Source organism: Pipra filicauda, unplaced genomic scaffold (genome assembly GCF_003945595.2).
Source record: "Pipra filicauda isolate LSUMZ 115617 unplaced genomic scaffold, ASM394559v2 scaffold323_size1005334_pilon, whole genome shotgun sequence".
Taxonomy (NCBI): Eukaryota; Metazoa; Chordata; class Aves; order Passeriformes; family Pipridae; genus Pipra; species Pipra filicauda.
Window position 1 is genome coordinate 692,060 of NW_024104447.1, and position 24,552 is coordinate 716,611.

Genomic DNA, 24,552 nt, shown 5'->3' on the forward strand with positions numbered 1-24,552 from the left:
GCCCTGGGCTCTCCTGCTCTGACACAGAAGCTGCTGGACCCACGTTCTGTGGAAGTTCTGTGGTCTGGGGGACACAAAGCTGGGCAGATTTTCTCCCCTCTCCCTTCTGTGCTCGCCTTCACCGCGTCAGACCCCAGGTAAGAGGTTCGTGGCCACAGTGCTTGCTTGGGAGCTGCAAAAATCCCCAACATGCCCTTGCTCAGAATCGTGTCAGGACTGTAGAAGGGAAGCAGAAAATCCTTTTCTGGTGGAATGTGATGTTTGGATTCTAGTCTGCCTTGCCACTGGCTCACCTTTCCTTGGGCAACCCTCTTGCTGGTTCTCTGCCTCAGTGTCTGCTCCCACAAACCAGGCTACTGAGGAGAACATTGCCAAAGGGAATCTCTGCATCTGCTGGGGTCATCCAAGAAAATGAAGGCAGAACATTCAGGCATTACTCTTCTCTGGGAATGCTGAATGGATTTGTGGCAGTGACATGGAGCTGGAAGGGCCTTAAAATAGCAGCTTTGTGAAAAACTGGGGTGGGATAAGCTGGTACAAGCTCCCAGCATATTAGAGTTATGTGGGAACTGTTGTTTTAACCCTGTATTAGCAGCAGCCACGAGGTCTTCACCTCGTAGTAACTTAGGAGCTAGGCATGTGTAACTGGGCAGTTAACGAGGAACAGCTACTGATTTTCACAGCTAGACCTGAAATTAGAGGGTTTCAGTTCCCCAGCACCAACAAGCCCCTATATTCAGCTGCACAGAGACACAAAGAGGTTCTCAAAACTCCTGTTAAAACAAGTAACCACCCCAAAATTATCTCTCATTTTGGGCATGACAACGTGTAGTACATGGTTCACTTCCTTAATCTCACAGTCAGTTACTTTTCTCAAACCAAATAAACATCAGCAGGGAAAGGGAAAAATCTGCATATGTGTTAGTAATAAATTTAAAAATCAGGGCATACCACTTAAGGGTTGACTTGTCAGAAAATGGTAATTAAAAGTGTTCCAGCTGACAGTGCTGCTTTAATGAATTATTAGTAATGTTCTCTGAGAACATTGGATGAAAGACACCATAAGAGTTCTTACTTAAACAAACCAATTTTCTGCATGATGCAACTTGGCCGCACAAGAGGAGGAAAATCTCCATTATAGAATCAAATTACAAGAATAACCAAGTAATGGTTTGAATGATCAGGAAGGAACAAGTACCCATTCTGTACTGATTGCCTCTATTTCCTATACCACAGCCTTTTCCCATAGGGGCTGAGCTAATAACTGCCATTATTTTCTTACATTCTGTTTTGGACAATGTCTGATCACTCCAGAGGCTGCTGGATCCCAACCCAGCCTTGCCTGGTTGAGCACAGGGTGGCTGGACAAGGCAGCTCAGGGCACCTGGGTGAGGAGGTGGATGCTGGGGATGGATGCAGAGGGCATGGACCTCCAGGGATGGGCTCTTTGGGTGTTTAAATTTCACCAAGTGGCTCTTTGTGCCCCTTACTGTTCAGTGTCTGATGCAGTTCCTGTTCCAGACAAACCCAAGCTTGGTGAGCAGGGAACAGCTGGGGGAAGTGTGGGGGGGCTTGGAAACACAGCCCTGCTTAGGGGGAGCAATGTGTGGAGCAGGGAGGGATGAGGGCAAAGGGCACTAAGCCTTAATCATGGATTTGTGTTTGGGTGTGAGGAGCCGGGGGCTGGGAGCTGGTGGGGAGCTGGTGGAGAGAGGCTCTCATGCCTCATTTCCTTTCCCTGGGCTTCTTGCTGCTTTCCAGCTCCATCCAGATTTGTTGTTTGTCCTTGACTGTTTCAGGAGAAATGTAAGAGGGTGCAGCTCTGGGAATCCACCTTTCTTGGCAGAAGTTCTGTGGACACCCCCTAGAGCTGGTAAGCAGGGATGGCCCTGGGGAGCTGGGTGGGTCCTGGAAGGGGGTGGTCGTGGTGAAGGCACTTTCCAGCTGTGGAGTTCAGAGCCCCCTGCCCCTGGAGGCTGTTTTTGTGTTCCAGCTCTTACCAGCAGCTCACTTCAACTCTGAGGTCTCTGGACTAGCAGGAATTAGGGGAGTTTGCCACAGGAATGCAGCTTTACCTTCCAGGCTGCCACAGACCCGTTGTCTGTTCCGTGGCCAGCACAATCCCCAAAAAGCTGCACTAGCCCTACATCCCCTGCCCTTAGAGCAGGGCTGCAGCTCAGCCTGCCCTCAGCAGAAAAGGAGCTTTAGAGCTCAGATCCAGAGGGCTTTGTTACCCCCCCAAAGGTGTTCACAAGCCCTCTCTCCAGAGCAGGGAGCTGGGACCACGCGGGGCCGAGGGGCCGATGAGTTCACACACTGCGTGCTGAGACCTCACAGAGGTAAGATGGGTTTGTTCCTTTCTTGCTTTCATCAGGCAGGGTTTGGACATGTGAGCATTCCATGAGAAATGCAAAGGAATTTCAGCTGGCTCCTGCTTTAATAAACCCTCTGTGCTCTGGGGAGAAATGTGCCCAGAGGAACCACCCACCAGGTCACCAAGAGCAAGATGTTGCTGGAAGCCCTAGGAATGTCCATCCCAAAGAGGAAAACAAGTGGTTACACCATAGCAGGTGCACCCTGGGAAACAGCCACTGAGCTCTGGGGGGCACCTCGTGTGGGAATGTTTGCTGATACCGAGAGAAGTTCCTCTCACTTCCTTTTTTCGTTTCAATGTGGAGGTTGTGTCCAATCTCGTGCTCACACAGTCTGGTGATGGCCCAGCGAGATGAGATCCTCCTTCAAATCCTCCTCAAATATAAACTGTAGCTCTACTGCCTGTCTTAAATGAGCTGCCTGGGCTTTTCTAACATTTTGAGGGGTAAAGTGAGGTAAATCCTTCCCAGGGTTTCCACCACTTCAGTGGGACTCTGGAAACCCCCAGTGACATCCTGAGGTTTGCTGCATAATTGAATTCTGCTTGAAGTACAGCAGCTGATACAAGGGTCTTAAAGGCTCGTTAATGTCTGAGGTAAGAGCTTCACTTTGGGAAGTAATTTAGTCTCAGGTTCAAGTTAGCACTTAACAGAGGCAGAAACTTAAAATAGGAGTCTTGGTACCTTGTGTAGCTGATGATCCAGGGAAGGCTGAAGCAGTTCACCTTGAGATGCCAGTTCTGACAAGTGAGAGGGAGCCACCAAAGTGGGCACTTTAGTAAGTTCCCTCAGGTTGTTTGAATGAATTGACACCACAGCAAATTCCAACAAGATTTAAGTTTCTAAATGAATGGGAAAGATGGAAGATGCCTGAGGAGGATAAACTGTATTTGCCCCTGGAACTGAGGCAGGAGGAGATGTGTAAAGGATATCTAAGAATTCAACATTTTCTGTCTGGTTTTGTCTGGAGCAGAAGGACCTCCTGCAGGAGATACATTAGATGCTGAACAACAAGAGGCAGAAAGAGCCACTGGGCACTTGGTGATGGTGTAATTTAAACACAAAGCCTTGCACAGTGTGGGAACTCATAAATCTAAACTTATAACTTTCCTTTGAAAAAGGACCTGCAAATCAGCTTGATATTTGTCCACCTCCAAACCCCTCTGTTCCACTCCTTGCTGAGAATATTAAGATATTTTTCATGCAGAAGCTTTTTTCCCTTCCTGGATAATAAACAAGTTTCTACCAGGACAGAATTTGGACATCTCTTATTCAGATTCTCCTAAGCTCTGTGCCCCATTACAGTCCTGACCCCAGGAAGCTGATGCTGCTGCCACAGCACCACATTCAAGAGGTCTCAAAACTTTGCAATCATTGCATTTTTCCTGCAATACCCTCGTTTCTCTTCCATCTTGTGAGTAGGTGGGGAAACAGGCACAAAGGGGAGAATATTTGTCCCATAGTACACAAAAAAGCAGGAAAAGTCAGGAACTGAGCTCAGATATTTGAACTCTGGGAAATGCTTTATCACTTGACTGTATTTTCTAGGTCGTGCAGCCAAAAAACATTTTATTAGGACAGATCCGTTTGGTTTGGGTTGAGACACAAAACACTCCCTCAGTTCACTCCTTGCTGTGAAACAGCGAGGAACAGAATGAGCTGAATACTGGTCTCTGACCCTGCTAATAAGTTGATTTAATTGGATTTGATTTTTCAAATGTAACATCTCAAGTCAGCCATAAACTCTGGAATTAGCATAGCCTGTCTCAGCACAGGAGAGATTTTCAAGGAGCAGAAGGAGATGAGGTCCATGGCCAATGAATTTCAAATTACACTGAGGATGAACTCAGCCATATGCATGTCAAACTAAAACTGTGCAGGCTCTGAGAGCACCAAGCAGCAAAGTTATTAATGGCTCCCAATTGCTATTAGGAATGCAAAGGAGCTGCTTTGCACCCAGTTTGTTCAGATGTCTCTTCACATCAGTGACCCATGTGACGGGTCAATAATTCACTCAGTGCACACTGAAAGCCACGAATGTCTTGCAAGTCAATTATACTTAAATAAATAATTAGGAGAAGAGAAGGAACTGAAGGATTGGACTAGAAAAAGCTCTGCTGGTGAAATACTGCATATGCCAGGGAAAGCAGAGTATTCCTGGCTTTAGATCTTCAGCTTGTGTTCCCCAGTACCTTCAAAGGGTTCTTGCCCCTGAAAGCAGAAAATAGCCTTAAAAGGGGCAATTTTGAGTGTTAGTGTTTTGGGGGAGTAATCAGGCTCCTGTGTAACTAGAAGCTATTTGCTTCCTGCAGGAGATGTGGGGGAAAGTAGGACATTAGGCAAATAGCTGCCCACTGAGATTTGATCCTCAAAATTTGTTCCTGAAATTTGTTCAGCTTTCATGGCATTACATTGTAATAAATCCCTGGAACATTTTACCCAATCTCTGGGCACAAGCGAGCTGTAATTCAAAGGGACAAAATTCGCTTCATCAGGCCTTGTAGGAAAGAGCAGCAAATGCCTTTAGCAGCTCTGACTGCAGCTGGCAACCTCTGAAATCAGCCTTTTCCACAGCCCACGTCCTGGGAGCTCTCAAAGCCGTGGCAGGGGTTGCAGGGTGAGCTGTTCTTCCCTGCACACTCCTCTGGAGTGAGGGCTCTTACCCCACTCCAGGGTGCAGCAGCCAAGGAGAGCTGGGGAAGGGAACTGTGCAGGTGAGACTGTGATGGGACAAGATGTGTCTGGAGAGGCTGTAGAAAATCATCCAAATCAGGCTCCAGGAACCAGGGGCAGGACAAAACCTGTCAATCACGGGCTGCAGCATTTGGGCTGGAAAGAAATCTTCCAAACTATTGGTGTCTGAGAGTCTCATTGTTGAGCCTGGACTGATGACATGCACGGCATCAGCCAGCAAGGGCCAGTCTGGGGAGCTGCTCCTCCCTGACAGACGTGCAGGGAGCAGAGAGAGGGGCAGGGAAAATCACCAGGCAGCAGCTGATGTGCTCCAGTGTCAGCTCAGCACATCAGATGGGCAGAGGCAGACAGGAATTCATGGAGCAGAGAGCCTGTGTTCTCCAAAAGGGTACAGGGGAACGTGCATCTGTTCAGGAATGCAACAAATCCTTTCCCTTTCGAACAATTCCGAGGGGTCACCGTAGGTTTCTTTGCTTTGGGGATGTTCAGGGAGAATTAAGAGGTTCCATCCATTCCCTGTGGTACCACCGGAGCCCACCTGGCTTTGATCACAGCCAAAGGGGGTTCTTTGTGCTTCTGAGGTAAAAAGCAACCTCAAAAACTTAAGTCCAAAATACCTATTGATGGAGAGCAAGTCTGGAACGATATTCCTTTCAACACATCTGCTGGAAAACTTCTGAATGGGAGGCAGGGCACATTCAGAGGAACTTAACACGTGTTAATATCCCTGTCTAAGAGTAAGTATGACCCTCAGTACAGAAATTCAAGAAACAAAGACAGCTCAGATGGAAAACAAGGCCAAATCCAAGCAGCAGCAGAGCCAGGAACAGGTAGAAAAATAGCAGAAGAACTAATAGTAGAAAAGACTTCCATAAACTATATATCTGTGGGATTTACTGTGAGAATACTGTTATTAAAGGAAGGGCGGTGAGAGGTGCTCAGTAATGAGCAGCAGCACAGAATTTAGGGTTCAGTGCAGCCTTTAATCCCTGGCAACTGAGACAGGCAGAGATGGAAAAATATTTTCCACACAGTTCAGTGACAGAAATGATCCAAGGGAAGGGCTGCACACACACACTTTCATCTTGAGAGAAAGCCCTCCTCACTTTGTTCTTTGTTTACATGAAGGAAGTGACAAAGTATGAAAGAGCTGCCTTTCTATATGGAAAAAAATAGCAATAATTTCTATTAATAGCACAGCACTGCTCCTGAAAGATCTCAAAATACTTCAAGTGACAGCTGTGTTCAGGGATCAGCAGTTACTACTGATGCATCAAACTGCTCTGACAGGGCAGGGCAGCCCAGAAGTTGTAATAAAATAACTCTCTACATCGTGAAACCCCCATTCTCAATCTTAAAATAGTCTCACAGTTGCATGTAAAGTAGTGAAATTATTCTTCCTTCCTTTACAGACAGGGACACGAGTTAGAAAGCAATGGAAACAGTCTGAGACCACAGAGTCAGGGCCACAGATCAACAACTGCCTCTTTCCAGATGAATCTTCCTGTCTCCTCTTCACCCATCTCCGGGGAGGCTGCAGAGAGCAGCTCCCACCTGGCAGCTCATCTGGTTTCTCTCCAAGCCTTTCCTCTCCCAATCCTACTGCTCAGGGCTTGGCATTCCCAATGGAAAGCTGGCAGAGCAGGGGGTGAGTCTGGCTTATCAAGACCAACGTGATAGTCCCTATCTGGGCTGCTCTGGTTGGATTATTGGCACCAAACCAGCACAGCACAGTGGGAGTTTTGCCAGCTTAGAAATCAAAGTCACCTTGATAACCACCAAAGCCTGGGCTGCTGAAGTCAGAGCCTGACTAAAGGTGAGGACAGTTCTCTTCACGTTCCAGGAAAATATTCCCATCTGGGGTTTTCCCTGGTGCAATAAGCAGGTGAAAGATTGCAGCAGAGCAGTGATCCCCCAGTGTGAAATTCATCCCAGGAGTTCACGCAGGCATCTTTCTGGAACATGTCCAGTCTGGATCCTGAAAACAAAAGGAACACTGCCTGCTGCAGGGTCACCCAGGCTGGGGATTTATTTGCCTTTCCCTCGTCTCCCTCAGGTTCCTGCACAGGGATCATCCCAGACCTGACAAGGAGTCCATCAAATCCTGTCTCTGGGGCTGAGTGTGCTGTGTGACCACAGCAGGGCCAGCAAGGCCCTTGTAGTTTATTCCGAGTATTCCTTTGCCATGGCTCTGCTCTGGAGCTGGAATTGGCTGTTCTCTGAAATACTGGGAGAAGACTTTATATCACAGCAAATTTGCTTTCTTGCTTTTGTTCCTTTAGCATAGACAGAGCAGCTTCCTGCTCCTCCTGTGCATTGAGTGAGCAGAACCTCTTTCCAACCCCACCGAAAGCTGCTCCACATGTTTTCTGTCAGCAGTTCCCGCTCCCAGAGTTGGGTCCTTTTGGGGCTGGAACAGAGGTACAGTCAGTTTAAATTTACCAGCACAATGGTACAAGCAGATTAAATTTAGCAGCACTTTGGAAAGAAAGCTGCACAGAAGCTTTGCTATGCCAAGGCAGTGCTGAACACTGAGATCCCCGAGCTCGGGTGGCACAGCAGGGGCAGAGCAGCATTCCCGGGAGCTTTTACCTTGGGGAAGGGTCTCTTGCTGTGCCACTGATCCCAGAACCAGCACAAACCCTCTGGCCACACCGTGCTGGGGACTGAGACTTGACATTGCCAGCCTGGAGAAACAAAATGTTGAGTTAATGATTGAACCCCTTAAATAGTCCAGCAGGGAACAGCAGAGCGAGGGAATGTGCAGAGCTGGCTCACATGACTCTGCCCACTGCCCCCCTGCCTTTCGGGGGGGTTGTGCAGCTCTGCCTTCCAGCCCAGGCTCAGTGCTGGCAGTTCTTGGAGTATGGGTGGGTTCTGCTCCCACACTTCCAGATGAGAACTGATTCCATCTGCCTTTCTCACATTTGGAGCACAGTGCCTCTGTCAGGCATCAGAGAGGAGAAGTAGCCAGACAAAACCTGCCTTTCTCCATTAAAAATTTCCAGCTAAAAGCAACAAGCTTTATTTTCAAGAATTCTCAGTCCATCAGAATCAATTCTCTTGAAGTAGAATACAAAACTAGCATAACACTGTTGAGGAGTTAAATCCTGATTTTTTCTTATACAACCACAACAACATGTCACACACAAGTCCACTGCAATGAGGATTATTTTGTTGGGGTTTTTTTTGACTGAAGTAAAATGCCCAAAGATACAATTTGCTTGAAAAATCATTCGTCCTAGAGAGCCATTTCCTACTGAAAATTTAATATTTTCGGTGGAAACCTAAAGTAGGACTAGTTCTGTTGAGAAATCCTGCTGTGAAGGCAGCTCAGCTCCCAGTTCCCTGTCTCCAGGGGCAAGGAAACCAGCTTGGCTGCACAGCTCCTGGTGCCCCTGGATTCTCTGCCAGAGCAGAAGGTGCTGTGGGAGATCCAGTCTAGCCATGGAATTAGCTCAGCACTGCAAAAATATCAAATAATGACATTTTCCTTGATGCCAATGAGGTGATTGTTGCTCAAAAGTGTTGGTAAATGTTCTTGTGTAGACAGAGCTGCTCTACAAGGGCCACATTTCTGTACTTTTACCAAAACCTTCCCCATGTTCGTATATCAGACAAGTCCTTTGCTCTCCACTCAGCTGAAGCCTTCAGCCTCTCCCTCAGTAAATGCAGCCATGGATTAATTTCTGTGCAGCGCTAATTACAGTATTATTAATTGCTAACATTGACAGTAATGTCTTTATTGCTGTAAATCCTTTATTTATACGTCTGAAGTATTTTAACCTTTGAGGACCCCAAACACTCCTAAGCTTTCAGAAAACAAGATTTGTTTGAGTCTCCAGTGCTGCAGTGCCTGGTTTTTCATTTATTCATGTGCCTGTGTTGCCATGAATGAATTATTTCAGTCAGCTTTGTGAGGGAAACCAGGACATGAGGGAAAGAGGGAGGGAGGGAAGGAAGGGAGGGAGAGAAGAAAGGGAAGGAAAGGAAGGAAAAGAAGGGAGGGAAGGAAGGGAAGGAAAGAAGGAAGGAAGGAAGAAAGGAAGAAATGGGATAGTGCATGTCCTTGTATCCCTGGTGGGATGGGCTGGGACAGTCTTGGTTCATCCAGTTTAAAAACAGAAGGATGAAACCTCCCTCTTCCCATTTGAAGAGGAAATTTTGGCACTTGAGAGAGATTCTTCCTTAGGTGCTCACAAAGAGCTGTGTGCCTACAGAAATCTGAGGTGGAAGACATCTGTTCCAAGGATATTCCATATTCCCAGGGGATATTATGAACTGCCCCTCTGCCTCTCCTGCTGAGCACCAGCCAGCACTGAGGGAAAAGGGCAGCTCTGCACCTCTCAGTAATTCTGTTCAGGAGCACAGAGGGCAAGGCAGGGCATAAATCCTTTGGTGCATCCACTTGAAATTCCACTTGGACTTTAGGTTGGCAAAGTGCAGCCGCTCGGGCTGGAGCTGGGACAGGGCTCCAGATTATCCCTGAGCCAGATGGAGGGGTCACATTTCCCACATGGAACTGGCATTTCAGTCAAGCCTTGGGAGGCCCAGGCCCTGTGCTCAGTGCTCTGAGGTGTGTCAGGGCACCAACTCCCTGCTGGCATTGCCAGGGCAAGGAGCAAACTGGGCTCTGGCAGCTCCCAGTGCCAGCAGGGCTGGTCCCGGGGCTGATGTGTCCCTCAGGAAGGTGCACAGGGTATGGAGCAGCTCAGATCCTTCTCAGACATTCCCTATGGCAGATCAGATCCTTCTCAGACATTCCCCAGGGCTCACTGGCTGCTCCAGTGACCTTGGGTTTTGGCTCCACTCACAGTTAACTCAGTGGAGGGCCAACTCTCTCTGACACTCCTTCATTCAGAGCTTGATACAAGCAGCAGGACAGAATCTGCATCTGGCATCCCATCCCAACAGGCCATTCCTGCTCTCCATCCCATCCCAACAGGCCATTCCTGCTCTCCATCCCATCTCATTCCTGCTCTCCATCCCATCCCACTCCTGCTCTCCATTCCATCCCAGGAGGCTATTCCTGCTCTCCATTCCATCCCAGGAGGCTATTCCTGCCCTGCATCCTGTCCCAACAGGCCATTCCTGCTATCTATCCCATCCCATTCCTACTCTCCATCCCATCCCAACAGGCCATTCCTGCTCTCCATCCCATCCCATTCCTGCTCTCCATCCCATCTCATTCCTGCTCTCCATCCCATCCCATTCCTGCTCTCCATCCCATCCCAACAGGCCATTCCTGCTCTCTGTCCCATCCCATTCCTGCTCTCCATCCCATCCCAATGGGCAATTCCTGCTCTCCAGGGCAGCCAGTGAAGGGCACATGAGCTGCCCTTTCCCAAGGGTTGGGGAGTGAAGCACCAGCAGATAATCCACAAGACTAAGTGTTAGAGTTTGCTTTCCTGATAAAGAAGCATTTTATGAGGTATTAGGAATTGGATATTTCACGTACTTCGTTCAGAGAAAGTTCAACACAGAGGAAAACACAGGAAGGGCTGAAAGAAGATCTGAGTTTTGCAAAGAACTGAACAGAACTGGGAAAAGAAATAATCCTTTAACTCTGTATTCCCTTTCTTTTACCTAAGCTGCTTAGAACTTCATCTGAATCCCCAACAAAGATGTGTTTCTAACGAAGGCTGTGGGGTCAGGGAGATGCTTTCCATTTCTGTTCTCCCCCTCATGATTCAGTTCTGCCAACTTTGCTCAGACATCCTTTGCTGGGAGGGAAGAAATGCCTGCGAAGGCACAGATATCAGAACTTCAGGGAAATGGAGGCAAAGAAACTTTGTTCTTGTCAGGTCCCCATCAAACACAAACCACCTTCCCCTTCCCTCGCTCTCTGATCTCCCCCAGAGCTGCACGTGGCTGGGATTAAAGCCATTTCCCTGGATTAATGTGCCCCACACACAGCCCTGGGCAAAACTCACCCACAGAACAATTAAAGCTCCTGGTCATTATCCCCCACAGCCAACATTTTTCAAACCAAACCAGTGGAAAGCAAGAGCAAAGAGAAGCACTCAAGTCCATCTGTGAGGGAGCAGAGCAGCTCCAGGTGGGACAGAGCTCCCAGGAACTGCAATGGTTGGCATTACCTACCCCCAGGAATGCAGAGAAAAAATAGGAATACATCTGAGAACAGCTACATTCCAGGCATCTATCAAATATTCTGGGTGGAGGGACTGAGACAGTAGTTGGAAAGCCAAGAATGGAGATCTGAGAGTTTCTGCTTATTCCAGTGATCTCTGGGAAACACGAGACTGGGCCAGGGAGGGGGAAGCTCCTTGTTTTCCCAGCTAACCTTGACAGGTCACGTTTATTCCTGGAAGGGTTTTATTGGTAAAGGCCCCTCTGATTCAGACTATGAGCAGTGAACCCTCTATAAACCTATTGTGCCTGGGGACACCTTTGCTGACTCCTGCAGCACGGAATTCCACCCCAGACAGTCAGAAACACTGTGTTTCTTTGGGCCCAACAGGAAACATCTTGGTAAATATTAGCTAAGATGTAGCCAGGCTACCTTCGCTGATTTAAATTAAAAGAACTTTAATTGCTGTATTATATAACTTGCTTTATATAATCTCCTGCAGACAGTCAGGGATATACTCTCACCATGCTTATCCAGGAGGGAATTTGGCTCCTGCTGCAGCAAATCAACACATTTCAGCTGTGTGTGGGAGCAGGAGATTTGTTGAAAGCAGAATTCCTTTGTCATCCTGCCTGCAGAAAGGTGTAATTCTGCCTCTTTGATCCGCTCGGGGGGAGCTCCAGCAGGGCTTGTGGAACAGCCTGTGAGGAGGGTGTGGAGAGAGGCAGGAGAAGGATGGGGAGAGTGGGGATTTGTTTTCAAGGTTCCAGGCTTGTTCTCAGCTCTTCTGTGATTATTATCTGGTCAATATGTCCAGATCCTCAGCCAAATTTCCCAAGGTTTCCATGGAAGGCTGAATCAGACCTGCCAGAACTGTGGTAGCAACTTCTCATGACCCCCAGTGTGAGAAGATGGGGAGATTAGAAACCAGAATTCCTGTAGATTCCTGCAGATTCCTTCCTAATGTTCCTAATACCTGAAAAAACCCCTTTTTTATTAAAAAATTAGAATCCTAATTCACTGGAATTAGGACCCCCTTTATACCTAAGGAATCCATGTGCACTTTATGATGGACAAGATGATGCATCCCAAATTTTCACCTGCTATTCTGGAAAAGCCAATTTTCACATTATTGCTATAAAATTAACACCAGAGTCATCTGAATGTTTTTGAACAATAAGGGTATCAGAAGATAAACCCTGGAAATTTTTTTAATAGAATCTTGCACAGGAATATTTTATTTTTGCTCAAACTATGCATTAACACAAACATTTTAAAAGTGAGTCAGGAAAATAAAAGCTGAGAATTGTTTAGAAAGTGTGACCTCCTTCCCCTTTCCTCGGATATGTGCTTAAAGTTTAACCTTTGGCAGCCACATTTGCAACCAATAAATCCAACAGCAAAAGTTTCAAATGGGGAAAAGGTACATTACAAAGTGACCTTCATTTTTTTCATCTTAATTTTACTGAGTAAAGGAAAGGTGGTTTCAACTTAAGTGCAGAAGGAAGGCAACTGTGAGACATAGAAATAAATTCATTCTCAGGGCTGCTGATACTTACAGGGACATTAAATAACAGAATTTACTTCTGTCTTTACAACATGCAGTTAGTTTGTGCTTAGGCTCCATCAGTGTAATTTAATATTTTATTTGCTGCTGATTATCGTATCTGAAGGTCCTTGTAACTGTGTCCAATGGGAGGATTTCTGGTTTAGGCAACTAAAAGTTGCCTACAGAGTAAAGGGACAAATTGCCAAACAGCAATTCTTAACTTCATAAAAATATTGTGGGAAGTGGAGCCTCAGAGGGGACCCAGAGTCCTTTCCTATCAATCAGGAGTCAAACATCCAACTGGCACAGGCAATTCTCAAATGTTTGAATGGCTAAAGTTAAATGAGACAAATGTCCCACTAAACTCCCACCGGTGTCAGTTGGAGCACTCTGGATTATCCCCAGCTTGGATATATGAAATTAGAGTTTAGGGGAGCGAAGCAATTCTTGCCACAAATATTTCAGCACATGAAATCCAGCACAATTTGGGCAGCCCATTTGAGAACAATTTGAGCCCAAGCATTTTGCTCTAACCAGAAAGGAAGCCTGAGTGGGATGGGATATGAGGCAGGGTTTGAGATAAGTGGTGAAGCATCTTGAGCTTGCTCTAAAAAAATAATTCCTAAGGGTTTTTTTGCTGTCCTTTTCTATTGGGAAGTGTGGTGCAGCTGTAAAGTAACAATAGCAAACACTTACAAAGCTCTCAACATCTCCCATCTCATCAAACCCGGGTCCTTCTAAAGAAAACATCCCCCCCAGCAGCTGCAGGACCCCAAAACCTCAGCTCTCTGTGGCTGGGGATGCTCATCCTTAGAGGCACGGCAGGCTCAGAACATCCTTTGTTTGAGGCAGAAGGGAGAATATTTTGCCCTCAAGTTCTTCCCTGATTTCAGTGGGTTTGTAGCTGAAGCATTTTGCCCCAAGACACCTGATCTCAGCACAGGGTTTGGTTCAGCTGCACGAGAAGAGTTTTGGTCACCGAAGGCTGAATAACGTGGGGTGGGTCAGAGCTGTGCACTCATCCACCATCCTCTCTGGCAACCAAACATGTGCTTGGAGGCTGATAAACTCAGAAATCAATTATTTCTAAGAACAGTCCTAAGTTTTGGGTCAAAGTCAGGCCCCAGATCTGTGTGTGAACACAGCAGGCAGCCCCTGACTGCAGATCAGCCCGTCCCCTGTCTGTGTGTCTGAGTAACTCCAACACTGGGGATTTTCCAGATGCACATTGATCCATACTCCAGTCTGAGTAGTGTTTTCTCCATCAATGACTCTTATTCCCTGGGTTCCCTGTTAACATGGCCAACCATAAAGGATAAAATCCACAGGGATGCAGAGTTACCCTTTCAGAAAGGATTTTTGAATCTGATCCTTTAGTCTCAGCATCCCCTTTGTGGTGGGTAAACCCCCAATTCTCCTGATGCTGAAATTTAGTTTCCTCTTTTATTCTCACCTAAAAATCCTATTTGAGGTGCTTTTGTGAATCCAGAGTTTGAATTTCACACCTTCAAACCCCATCTATAACTACACTAGGAATAACTGCATGTCTGGCTTAATTATGCCTTTTGCATCTACTCTTGATTATTCCCAAATTTGCTTCCCAGGTCACACCCAGGTCTCCTCATGCCAAGGTACCACACACACTTGCAAAAACAGGCCATGATCCATCTCCTAAAAGGCAGGAACACCTCACCCTGCTGATTTTCCCCACAAATGCCCACGATGAAGTTACCTTTTCTCTCTGCTTCCACTTACTCAGCTAAGCAGAGGACAATATTAACAGTTGACTGACTCTGAGTTTACTGAGCAAGCCGAAACGATTATTTTTTGCTGGAATGCTCCTTAGGCAAGGAACTGTTCTTTTGCTCATGTGCTCACTGAAACTTTCCCCACCAACTGTGGGAAAATATGCAAATGACACAACTCTTTCCTAAACGAGCATCTTGAGACTCTGTCAGAATTTCCCTCTCGCCTGCAGGTACAAATTAAACCTGTGTGTTTGTTGCTTCTCACTCTCCAGAACGGCAGCAGCAGAGGGAATGTTCAACTACCTCCGGCAACGCTTCACCAGCCACCTCCGGGAGCGCAGCCGGCGCAGGGCCAGGCTGGTCTCCAAGGATGGGAGGTGTAACATAGAGTTTGGCAATGTGGAACAGTCCAGGTTTGTCTTTTTGATTGATATATGGACCACCATCCTGGACCTCAGGTGGAGATACAAAATGACTATCTTCATTTCAGCCTTCTTGGGCAGCTGGTTTCTGTTCGGGCTGCTCTGGTACGTGGTGGCCTACATCCACAAAGACCTGCCCGAGTTCAACCCCTCCATCAATCACACCCCCTGTGTGGAGAACATCAACGGCCTCACCTCGGCTTTCCTGTTCTCCCTGGAGACCCAGGTGACCATCGGCTACGGCTTCAGGTGTGTCACAGAGCAGTGTGCCACTGCCATCTTCCTGCTCATCTTCCAGTCCATCCTGGGGGTGATCATCAACTCCTTCATGTGTGGGGCCATCCTGGCCAAGATCTCCAGGTCTAAGAACAGGGCCAAGACCATCACCTTCAGCAAGAACGCCGTCATCAGCAAGCGCGGGGGGAAGCTCTGCCTCCTCATCCGGGTGGCAAACCTCAGGAAGAGCCTCCTGATTGGGAGCCACATCTATGGGAAGCTCCTCAAGACCACCATCACCCCGGAAGGAGAGACAATCATTTTGGACCAGGTCAACATAGAGTTTGTAGTCGATGCTGGCAACGAGAATCTCTTCTTCATCTCCCCACTCACCATTTATCACATCATAGACAAGAACAGCCCCTTCTTCCACATGGCAGCAGAGACCATCCTGCAGCAGGATTTTGAGCTGGTGGTCTTTTTAGATGGCACTGTGGAAGCCACCAGTGCCACCTGCCAGGTGAGGACGTCCTACATCCCAGAGGAGGTGCTCTGGGGCTACCGCTTCGCTCCCATCGTGTCCAAGACCAAAGAAGGGAAATACAGAGTTGACTTCCAGAACTTCAGCAAGACAGTGGCTGTGGAGACCCCCCACTGTGCCTTCTGCCTCTACAATGAGAAAGAAGCTAAAGCCAAAGAGAAGAAAGGTTATGACAATCCTGGGTTTGTCCTTGAAGTCAGTGAAACCAGTGACACAAAAATGTAGTTCAGGTACTCATGGGACTGTCCTTGTCGTCAGAAAGAATTCAATCTCCAGAGGATTAATAACTTAGTAAAACAAAAGAGAAGCACAGGTTTGGTTTTACTCTAAAACAGCATTTCTTCTGTCAAAAGCCTCAAATCAAAGAGGAGCAGGACACCAGTGATCTCCAGAATGCTATTGAACTACACTGTATGTATTTCATAGAATTTATATTTTTATACCTGTGGGACATTTTATGGAGCTGCTATGTTGGAATGTCCAACTCAGGTTCCCAGAGGCATGAAAGGGTGTTAAAAATCCTGAAAATATGGAAAGAAGCTTTAGGACACGTTAAAGATACACAGCTGCTGGAATGAGAACATGAAAAGGGGAGACAGAAAGCAAAGCTAAAGAAACCTGGGAGACTTAGGAGCCAAAACCTCAAAAAAAGGTACATTTCTGGTTGCCAAAGTCCTCCATGAAAACAGACTCTCGGGCATGGGAACACTTGAGCACTTTTGAACATTCTGAAACAATTCCTTCCTTCTTTCTTTGAGGCTGGTACAGCAACAGAAACGGAGCGTTAAGGGAGGGAACGTGCTTAGGAAACCAGGAAAGGCAAAGCTGGGGCTGTGCTGCTGCCATCCAGAACTCCAAAATAGGACTTCTCCCCTGTGAAAGCCTTTGATTCCTTTCAGGGAAAAAAATAGCCAAGTGGAAATGAAAACTGCAAAGACAAGAAGCAGAGACCCACAATGGGAAGAGAGGAATTTTGCAGCTTATTCCCAACTGTCTCATCCCTCAGATACCCTTCACTTCCCCAGGAGCTGGATGGCTGTGGAACAAGGAAACATCTGAAGACAACTGTGCAGCAAGGTGGGGAGATGGAGAACACATTGAGTGCTTCCCACCTGGCACAGAGCACTCCACTGGGAGGAGAGAGGAAATCCCCAGCCCTGGATGTATCCTCCAAAATAAACCCCAGAGCAAACACAGATTATCTTTCCCTTTGAAGCACCAAGGTCTTGTTCAAACAAAAACACAGCCCAGGAGCCTCCCACCAACAGTTGGCTTCAGATTTAGTCCCAGCCCATCCATCTCAGCACAGCAAAACGTGCATCCCTCCAGGAAACACCTTCTGCTCGGGGGGAGCTGAGCAGTGGGAACATTTGCTGGGTATAACTGTTGACATTTAAGTTTCAAATGCAACAAGAAGCTTCAATAACTTTTTGGTGAATTTCTGCTCCCTCACAGCCTTTTTTTATTTTCCGCTAGTTTAAGAGGAAATAATTTTCCTTATTTTTATTTTCCAACTGGTTCTGTTGCTGAGAGTTCAAGTGGCAGAGCAAAGGGACTTTTTTGGGAACTCTTTCCCTCGATGTAAGTCAGCTCATCTATTTTCAAGGCTGTGGTAAAATGGAAATATTGATTAAAAGCTGCCAGACTGAGTGATTTTAAAGGAAGGAGAGAATTAAGAAGGTCAGATGATGGCAAGAGAAAGTTATGCTGCAAACGAACAGTGTGAGTATGGAAATCAACTCTGGGAACCAGGAGTGTCCAGGTCTCAGTCCCAGTGTAGCATCAACTCCTTTGTTGGTTCAGAACAAATCACTTCATGTATCTCAGATTTACCATCTGTAACAGGGGACATAAACACTTACATTGTACAGAGAACAATGTTATGAACAATTATGTCACTAAAGCACTTTAAAAGCCAGTTCTCAACTGTCTCAGTCTTTCCTCTCCTTAAGGCACCACTGTCACACCCTTCACCTCTGGCTGGAAAGGTCAGCACCCTGAGTCCTGTCCTCCTCACACACTGGAAGTGCTGCAGCAGGGCCAGAACTGTGGGGTATTGAACCAGGAGCTGAGACCTTTCAGGTAATTCCCACATACTGCCCAGTATTGTAACTGGACTGTTTTTGCAACCTGGCAAACTAACAGTGCCAACTGTAAATATATTTTTACAGTCCCAATCACCAGAGTATCTGAGCCCCTCCAACCTCAGTGCCCTGCAGATTATCCCCCTGGAAGGACAGTTTTTATCCCCTCAAGCAAGCAGTGAGTGATCAGTGGCCATGCACAGAAGTCCAGGAGGGAGGAGGGAAGTGAAATGATGTCTCAGAAGCCCCAGGCTCATCTGAACCAAGAGGCTGCTCAGTCCTTCCAGAGCTGCTGCTGCATTTCCTTTCTTGGCTTCCTGTGCAGTTCCCTGGGTGTGATTTCCCCAGAAAGCAGCACAGGCAGAACTCAAGGCTTACAAGCTACTCCTCTTACCCCAGGCTGCACCAGGGTGCCTGTAAAAGAAGTACCTTCGCTGTGCAAAAACAGCAAGACCAAGGGAAATCCATTGGAAGGGGCAAACCCAGCTGCACAATGGGAGTCAGGGAAGATTCCAAATTTAAGGAAAATGGTTTTGGGATGTTAGTGCTAGTGGGAAAAATAAATCAAATCATATCCAGCGCCTGTCCAGAAGAGGGTGTCCACCCTTCAAAGTTTAGAAAGTCCCTAAAAAATGCATTTCCAGGCAGTGCCCTTGGAAAGCCATGTCAAAATCCTAAACCTCAGCGCTCTTCACGACCCAAATATTGAACCTTTTGCCCTTTGTCTACAGCACAAGCATGAGGAGGTGCTGTTCCATTTTTAGAAGTTTTAAGTGTTGCCACAACTCAAACAGAAGCTGCTGGATGAGCCTGCAGGGATGGTACCTATTGTTCACTCTCCTGACAGTCCCACCCGCCTCAGAAGCAGCAGGGGAGGGGTGATGGTTCTTTTCCATGTTTTGGTGGTACAGGAGGGACTGGCTACTGCAGGATCAGGAGGTACAAAGGGGATTATGCACAGCTGACAGGGCCATGGCTGAGCTGTCAGGCTTACTTAGAGCGGGCTCATACTGGGACTTATTGGGAATCTTGGCCTGAACCCCTCCTCCCCGAGCCTCCCGCTGATTGTCACCTCAGGAAGCCCTGCCAGCCCCGAGCAGGCAGGAGACAGAGCTGCAGCAGGGCCAGCACAGCACAACAATGAGTGGAATTTCCTCTTTCTGTCCAGGGAGAGCTGTTTGTCATGGCAGAGATAAAGCCCGGGCCGGGAGGAGGGTTATCGGGGACAGGCGGCACACGGGGCCGGGCAGGATGGGCTCCATGGGAAGTCTATTTTGGGGGCTGTCACCCCCACTGCCATTAAAAGCAAGTTCAGTTAAGAGGATGAAAATAAATTTAATCTTGCTGAGCAGAAGTGGCTGGAGGGAACCACAGACCCGATACTGGAAAACAAAGGCTGGTTCCTTCCCCCGTGACAGGGTTTCACTTTTCCAGCTCTGCTCAGGGCTCAGGGTTCTCCTCTCCCTGTCTGTCTGTCCATCCTGCCGTTAGTCCTTCCACAAAGTGGAACACAGAATCCCAGGACAGTTGGAAGGAACCCACAAGAATCATCGAGTCCAACCCCTGGCCCTGCACAGGCCCATCCCTAAGATGTTGTGGAGGCAACAGCCTGGTCCAAACCCTCCAAAGGTCTGGAGAGAAAGTCCTGCTCCTTCAGGAGAGGAAATCCCACCATGTACTTGCTGCTGGATTAAGGCCTGAAGGATTTTGCTGTGAAAGCCAAGCAACCAGGCTTGGGAATAACGTGTCTGCACTGAGCTTAATTTATCTTCTCATTTCACAAACAACATGTTTCTTCTACTGTATTTATTTTAAACATTCATTCAAGCTGTGCATAATATTTCAATCATTTTGAAATAGATTTACCCTCCTGCTGGCAAATGAATAAGACATCCTGCTGACTGCTGGAGGAAGGGCCATGAATTAAAATAACTGCTTTTAGTACACTGACATATGCTGGGTACTGTCTCCACACACACTCTGGTAGTAACTGGTGAAAAGAGACCCCTAAAAAATAATAATAATAATAATAATAATAATAATAATAATAATAATAATAATAATAATAATAATAATAATAATAATAATAATAATAATAATAAATAGCAACAACAACAAGAATAACAACAAACCCTGTTTAGATGCTCATCCTGACTTGTAGTGCTGGAATGTGCCAGATCACTGCTAATGCACTGCCACAGCCTGCCTGGGTAACTCCTGCCTGGATAACTCCTGCCTGTACCCAATTCCTTGGAAACTCTGCTGCTCATCCAGAAACAAGTGCTCAGTGAGAGCTGCCGAGGTGTCACATCCCCTTCCCTCTCCTGTGCTTACAATCATGGGAATTCCGATGGGAACAGCCTTTATTCCCCCTTCATTTTGCTCCCTCCCACCCCTACCCTGAACCACCAGCCTGGGGTGGCCCAGTTCCTGTTCCCCACACAGGAGAAACCACAGCACAACGCCAGGAATGGGAGCAGAGAGGGAAGCTGAGCAAGTTCCTGAATCTGTGCTCCTGCCTGCAGCCCGGGGAACCTCTGACAGCACCAGCACTGGCCTGAAATTGCGTTTAACCCTGTGATGGTGTCACTGGAACAGTGAGGAAGGCTGAAGCTCTCTCCAAGGCTGCTTGAATACACACCAAAAAATACCTCCTGAGGCCAAGTTGACATTCCTGCGGTGGAAGCATCTGCCTGGGGAGCCTTACACTTACACAAACTCCTGCTGCACAAGACAGGCAGAAGTTCCCCCTGCTCAGAGGAGGTGGTCGAGCAAGGGGAGGCTGGAGATGAGACTCTGTGGCTCCTTTTTTACACTGCTGTCAAATTTAAGCACAGAAAGCATCGAGGGGCAGAGGAGGGCAGGGACTGAGCTCTGCTCTGGGGGGACCAGGGACAGCACCCAGGGAATGGCTGGAGCTGTGCCAGGGCAGGCTCAGGTTGGATCTCAGGCAAAGGTTCTTCCCCCAGAGGCTGGTTGGGCACTGCCCAGGCTCCCCAGGGCAGTGGGCACAGCCCCAAGGCTGCCAGAGCTCCAGGAGGGTTTGGCTGATCCTCTGGGGCACAGGGGGTGAGCCTGGGGCTGGGCCTGTGCAGGGCTGAGGGTTGGACTGGATGATCCTTGTGGGTCCCTTCCAACTCAGCACATTCTGGGATTCTGTGAGTCCTGGCTGAGCACATCCCAAGGCAGTGATGTAGGACACAGTCCCCGCGTTTCTCCACTGGGACAGCCCAGCACAGGGAGGGATTGGGATGCTGGGGACCACCAGGAATGCTGGGCACCATCAGGGATGCCGCCAGAGGGAAGGAGCGATCCCGGAGGTTGTTTTCTGTGCTGCAGCCACAGGATGGCAGCGCTCACCTGCGGATCAGCCGCTCCCAGCTCGGCACGGCCTGAATTCCACGGCAACCTTGAAAGGCAAAGCAGGAATTTATTGGGACTGTTCCTTATTTTATGGCACGGAGTTCAACGCATTTAGTGACTTGGTTTTGGCACGGGCTGTGCAAGCTGGATGTATTTAGCCCCTTCACAGAAGTGTTGGGAGACTTAATTCGGTGCAGTGAACTTGGAGGTGATGTGTAAGTGGAGGGCTGGGGCTGTAAAATTCAGGCTGCAGCAGCACCTCAAACAGAGTCTGTGGTGGTGGGTGGATTAGGAAAGGCAAGGTTGCATCTGTAGAGGCCCGTATTCCACCTGGAATTCTGCTCTGTGACTTCAGACCAGTCCCTGCTCCCTGCTTTGTGCCTCAGTTTCCCCAGCTGTAAAAAACCAACACCACGGTGTTTCTGGGTTAATGGCTGGATCTAATCATCTTGAGGGTCTTTTTCAACCTTTATTATTCTGCAGTTCTGCCTCAGGCCACCCCAGGAAGGCCCCAAGGCATTGCTCCAGGGTGGTTCTGCAGCAGTGCCCAAAGTGCCCGTGCTTTGGGAGTGCCCCTGGCACAGGGCAGAGCTGGCACACAGCAAGGAGTCCCCCCCACTGGGGCAGTGTCCGTAGGGTCCTCACATCACCTGAGATGGTTCTGGGAGCCCAGCTCACCTCCCTCAGTGCTGCAGTGCCGGGAGATCCAACAGCACCGCTCTGGGCCGTGGAATGGGTTGGGTTGGGTTGGGAGGGACCTTAAAGCTCATCCCATTCCATGCCATGGACAGGGACAGCTTCCATTGGAGCACCCCCACTCCTCCCTGCCCCCACCCCACCCAGAGCAGGAGGGTCTGGCTGGGGATTTTAGGGAGCTGCTTAAGGGACATTTTAAACCCTGCACAACAACATCTACCCCAGACTGAACCTCCTCTTATTTGACTTAACACTACAATATACTATTTTAATGTATAGCTATATATTATATATAGAATCATAGAGTGGTTTGGGTTAGAAGGGACCTTAAAGCCCATCTCATTCCACCTCCTGCCATGGGCAGGGACATCTCCTACTATCCCAGGTTACTCCAAGCCCCATCCAACACGGCCTTGGACACTTCCAGGGATGGGACAAGTGTACATATATAATATATATACATCATACACCATCCTGAGGGTGACAGAAAGCCCAAGGATGGTGTTCAGGTAATTACAGGAACCCTCTGCCAACACTCATAGCAAAACCCCCTCCAGCCACCCCATGGAAAACCAACCTGGTGCTCCCAAGAGCTGCAGAGGTCCATGGCCTGCCAGCACAGGAGACTCCTCTGGAGTGTGCACGGGATTTGCAGCAGCAGGGAAGGTGAAGTGCATCCAACGTCAGACTTCACAGCTCCAGGAGACAGAAAGTTAAGGAAAAGCCAAAGCAAATAAGAGGTTTGCAGCAGTTCCTGGAAAGGAAGAAGCAGCTCCTGTGGTGAAATCGCTGTGCACCACATTGCAGAGTCCCCGGTGTTCATCCTCCTGCAGCAGCTGCAACTTAGAATAAAAGGAGCTGAATTTTCCCTAGGATTTCTAACTCTCTTCTGATGCAACAGAAGAATCTGAGCTTTATGTACAGGGATTTCTACCTCTGGAGATGAAAAATTCCAAGCACACAAGCTAAATTACATGTTGTCACTCCTCACGTGGCCTTAACCAGAGGTCTCAATTCTCTTCTAATGTGACAGAAAAGTCTGAGCTTTATTTGCAATGAGTTCTGCTTTCACAGATGAAAATTGTCATGTGTGTGTTATGCTGGGTATTGTGCAAAAATATACAAATAGAGTCTTTGAAGTGAATTTATAAACCCCAGCCCCTGATGTGCCTCTAGACTGCAGCTCTAATTAACACCAAATGCAGCAACACTCGGTTTGATGTGGGAGAACCTACTTTGTCAGGCTGAAATCACAAACTAATTTCATTGAAGTTATTAAAAATACTGGATCAGCACAGCAAAGCAGGCTGTAAAAACTCTATTATTGTAATAGGATAATAAAGTGAAGCTGGCTCCCTTAACCCAGAGTTTACAGACTGATGGCTCTTTCCTTGGGACACAGAGCTGGGAAACAGCAGCTGGTTCATCCCTGCTTTTGGTGCAGAGCTTCAGGCACAGTCATTTACTGCCATGGATGTGTATGAAACACTGCAGGGCAAGTCCAGCTTCCCATTCAGCGTTTGCACCAACAGAAGTTATGGCACAGTTCCCCCATAATTAATGTCTCACTAGGGCTGCACTGCACCTGTTGGGCACCAGGGTGAGGAATGTCTTTCTCTTTGCTGAGGGAAGGTCTCAGCACAGGGAAATCCCTCTCCCTTGGGATAGTATTGGGAACTTGCAGTTGTTTGGAAATTCATGCTTGGGTTTGAAATACAATTTTTAGGTATATAAAGCAGGAGGCCACTTGTGTGTAAAGGAGTGGGTTCTTTGGAATAGAATAGGAATAGGAATAGGAATAGAATAGAATAGGAATAGGGATAGAATAAAATAGAATAGAATAGGAACAGGGATAGAATAGAATAGAACAGAACAGAACAGAATAGAATATAGAATAGAATAGAATAGAATAGAATATAGAATAGAATAGAATATAGAATAGAATAGAATAGAATAGAATAGAATAGAATAGAATAGAATAGAATAGAATAGAATAGAATAGAATAGAATAGAATAGAATAGAATAGGAAAGAATAGAATAGAATAGAATAGAATAGAATAGAATAGAATAGAATAGAATAGAATAGAATAGAATAGAATAGAATAGAATAGGAAAGAATAGAATAGAATAGAATAGGAAAGAATAGAATAGAGTAGAATAGAGTAGAATAGAGTAGAATAGAGTAGAATAGAATGGATGGGACTGAACTCAGGTGCCTGACTCCAGAAGGATTTATCATCTCCTAGATTAGAGCATCTACCAAGTGCTTCAGCTGGAGCTCCATCCTCCAGACTCTCAGCAGTGGGGATAAAACCTTCTTCAAGATACAGTTCAAAGCAGGTTCTGAACCTGCTGGCTGTAATGAGGCAGTAGAAGAACCCCCTTGTTCTGCCTTTTCTGATGCACACACTGAGGCAGGTACATCTCAAACAGGGGAACCAGCACCCAGATCCCAGCTGAGGGAGCTGCAGCTCTGGGCCTGTAAAGCCATCACTGATTCTACCTGACATACAAGCTGCAATATCTATTTATAGAAGGTGGGATGCCAAGGAAATTGTAGTTTGGCAGGTTTAAGCTCGATCCCATTCAGTGCTTGAGCTTGGGGGTAGGACAGAGATCCTGGGGAATATCAGATCACTGGGCATTAACAGCCAAATCACCCCTGATTGCAGTGGGAGCTGGGTTTCCTGATGAGGTCTGAATCCTGAACTTCCATGCAGAGAAGATTTTCTTCTGTCCCTGTTGACTCACAGCTCACAACCATGTGATCTCAAC

At 47.4% G+C, this 24,552-nt stretch overlaps 1 protein-coding gene across 4 annotated transcripts; it reads left to right on the forward strand.

The window, feature by feature from the left end:
* Positions 1-50: 50 nt before the first annotated feature.
* On the forward strand, positions 51-17,544 carry KCNJ1 (potassium inwardly rectifying channel subfamily J member 1). Of its 4 annotated transcripts, XM_027747962.2 has the most exons (4): positions 51-137; positions 1,800-1,873; positions 2,268-2,339; positions 14,727-17,544. In XM_027747962.2, the coding sequence occupies exon 4, from the start codon at positions 14,746-14,748 to the stop codon at positions 15,856-15,858; it is 1,113 nt and encodes a 370-aa protein (XP_027603763.1). In that variant the 5' UTR covers positions 51-137; positions 1,800-1,873; positions 2,268-2,339; positions 14,727-14,745; the 3' UTR covers positions 15,859-17,544. The 4 variants fall into 4 exon arrangements, with proteins under 4 accessions (XP_027603763.1, XP_027603764.1, XP_039239694.1 ...); XM_027747963.2 differs by lacking the exon at positions 2,268-2,339; XM_039383760.1 differs by lacking the exons at positions 1,800-1,873; positions 2,268-2,339 and having other exon boundaries at positions 59-137.
* The last annotated feature ends 7,008 nt before the right edge of the window (positions 17,545-24,552 follow it).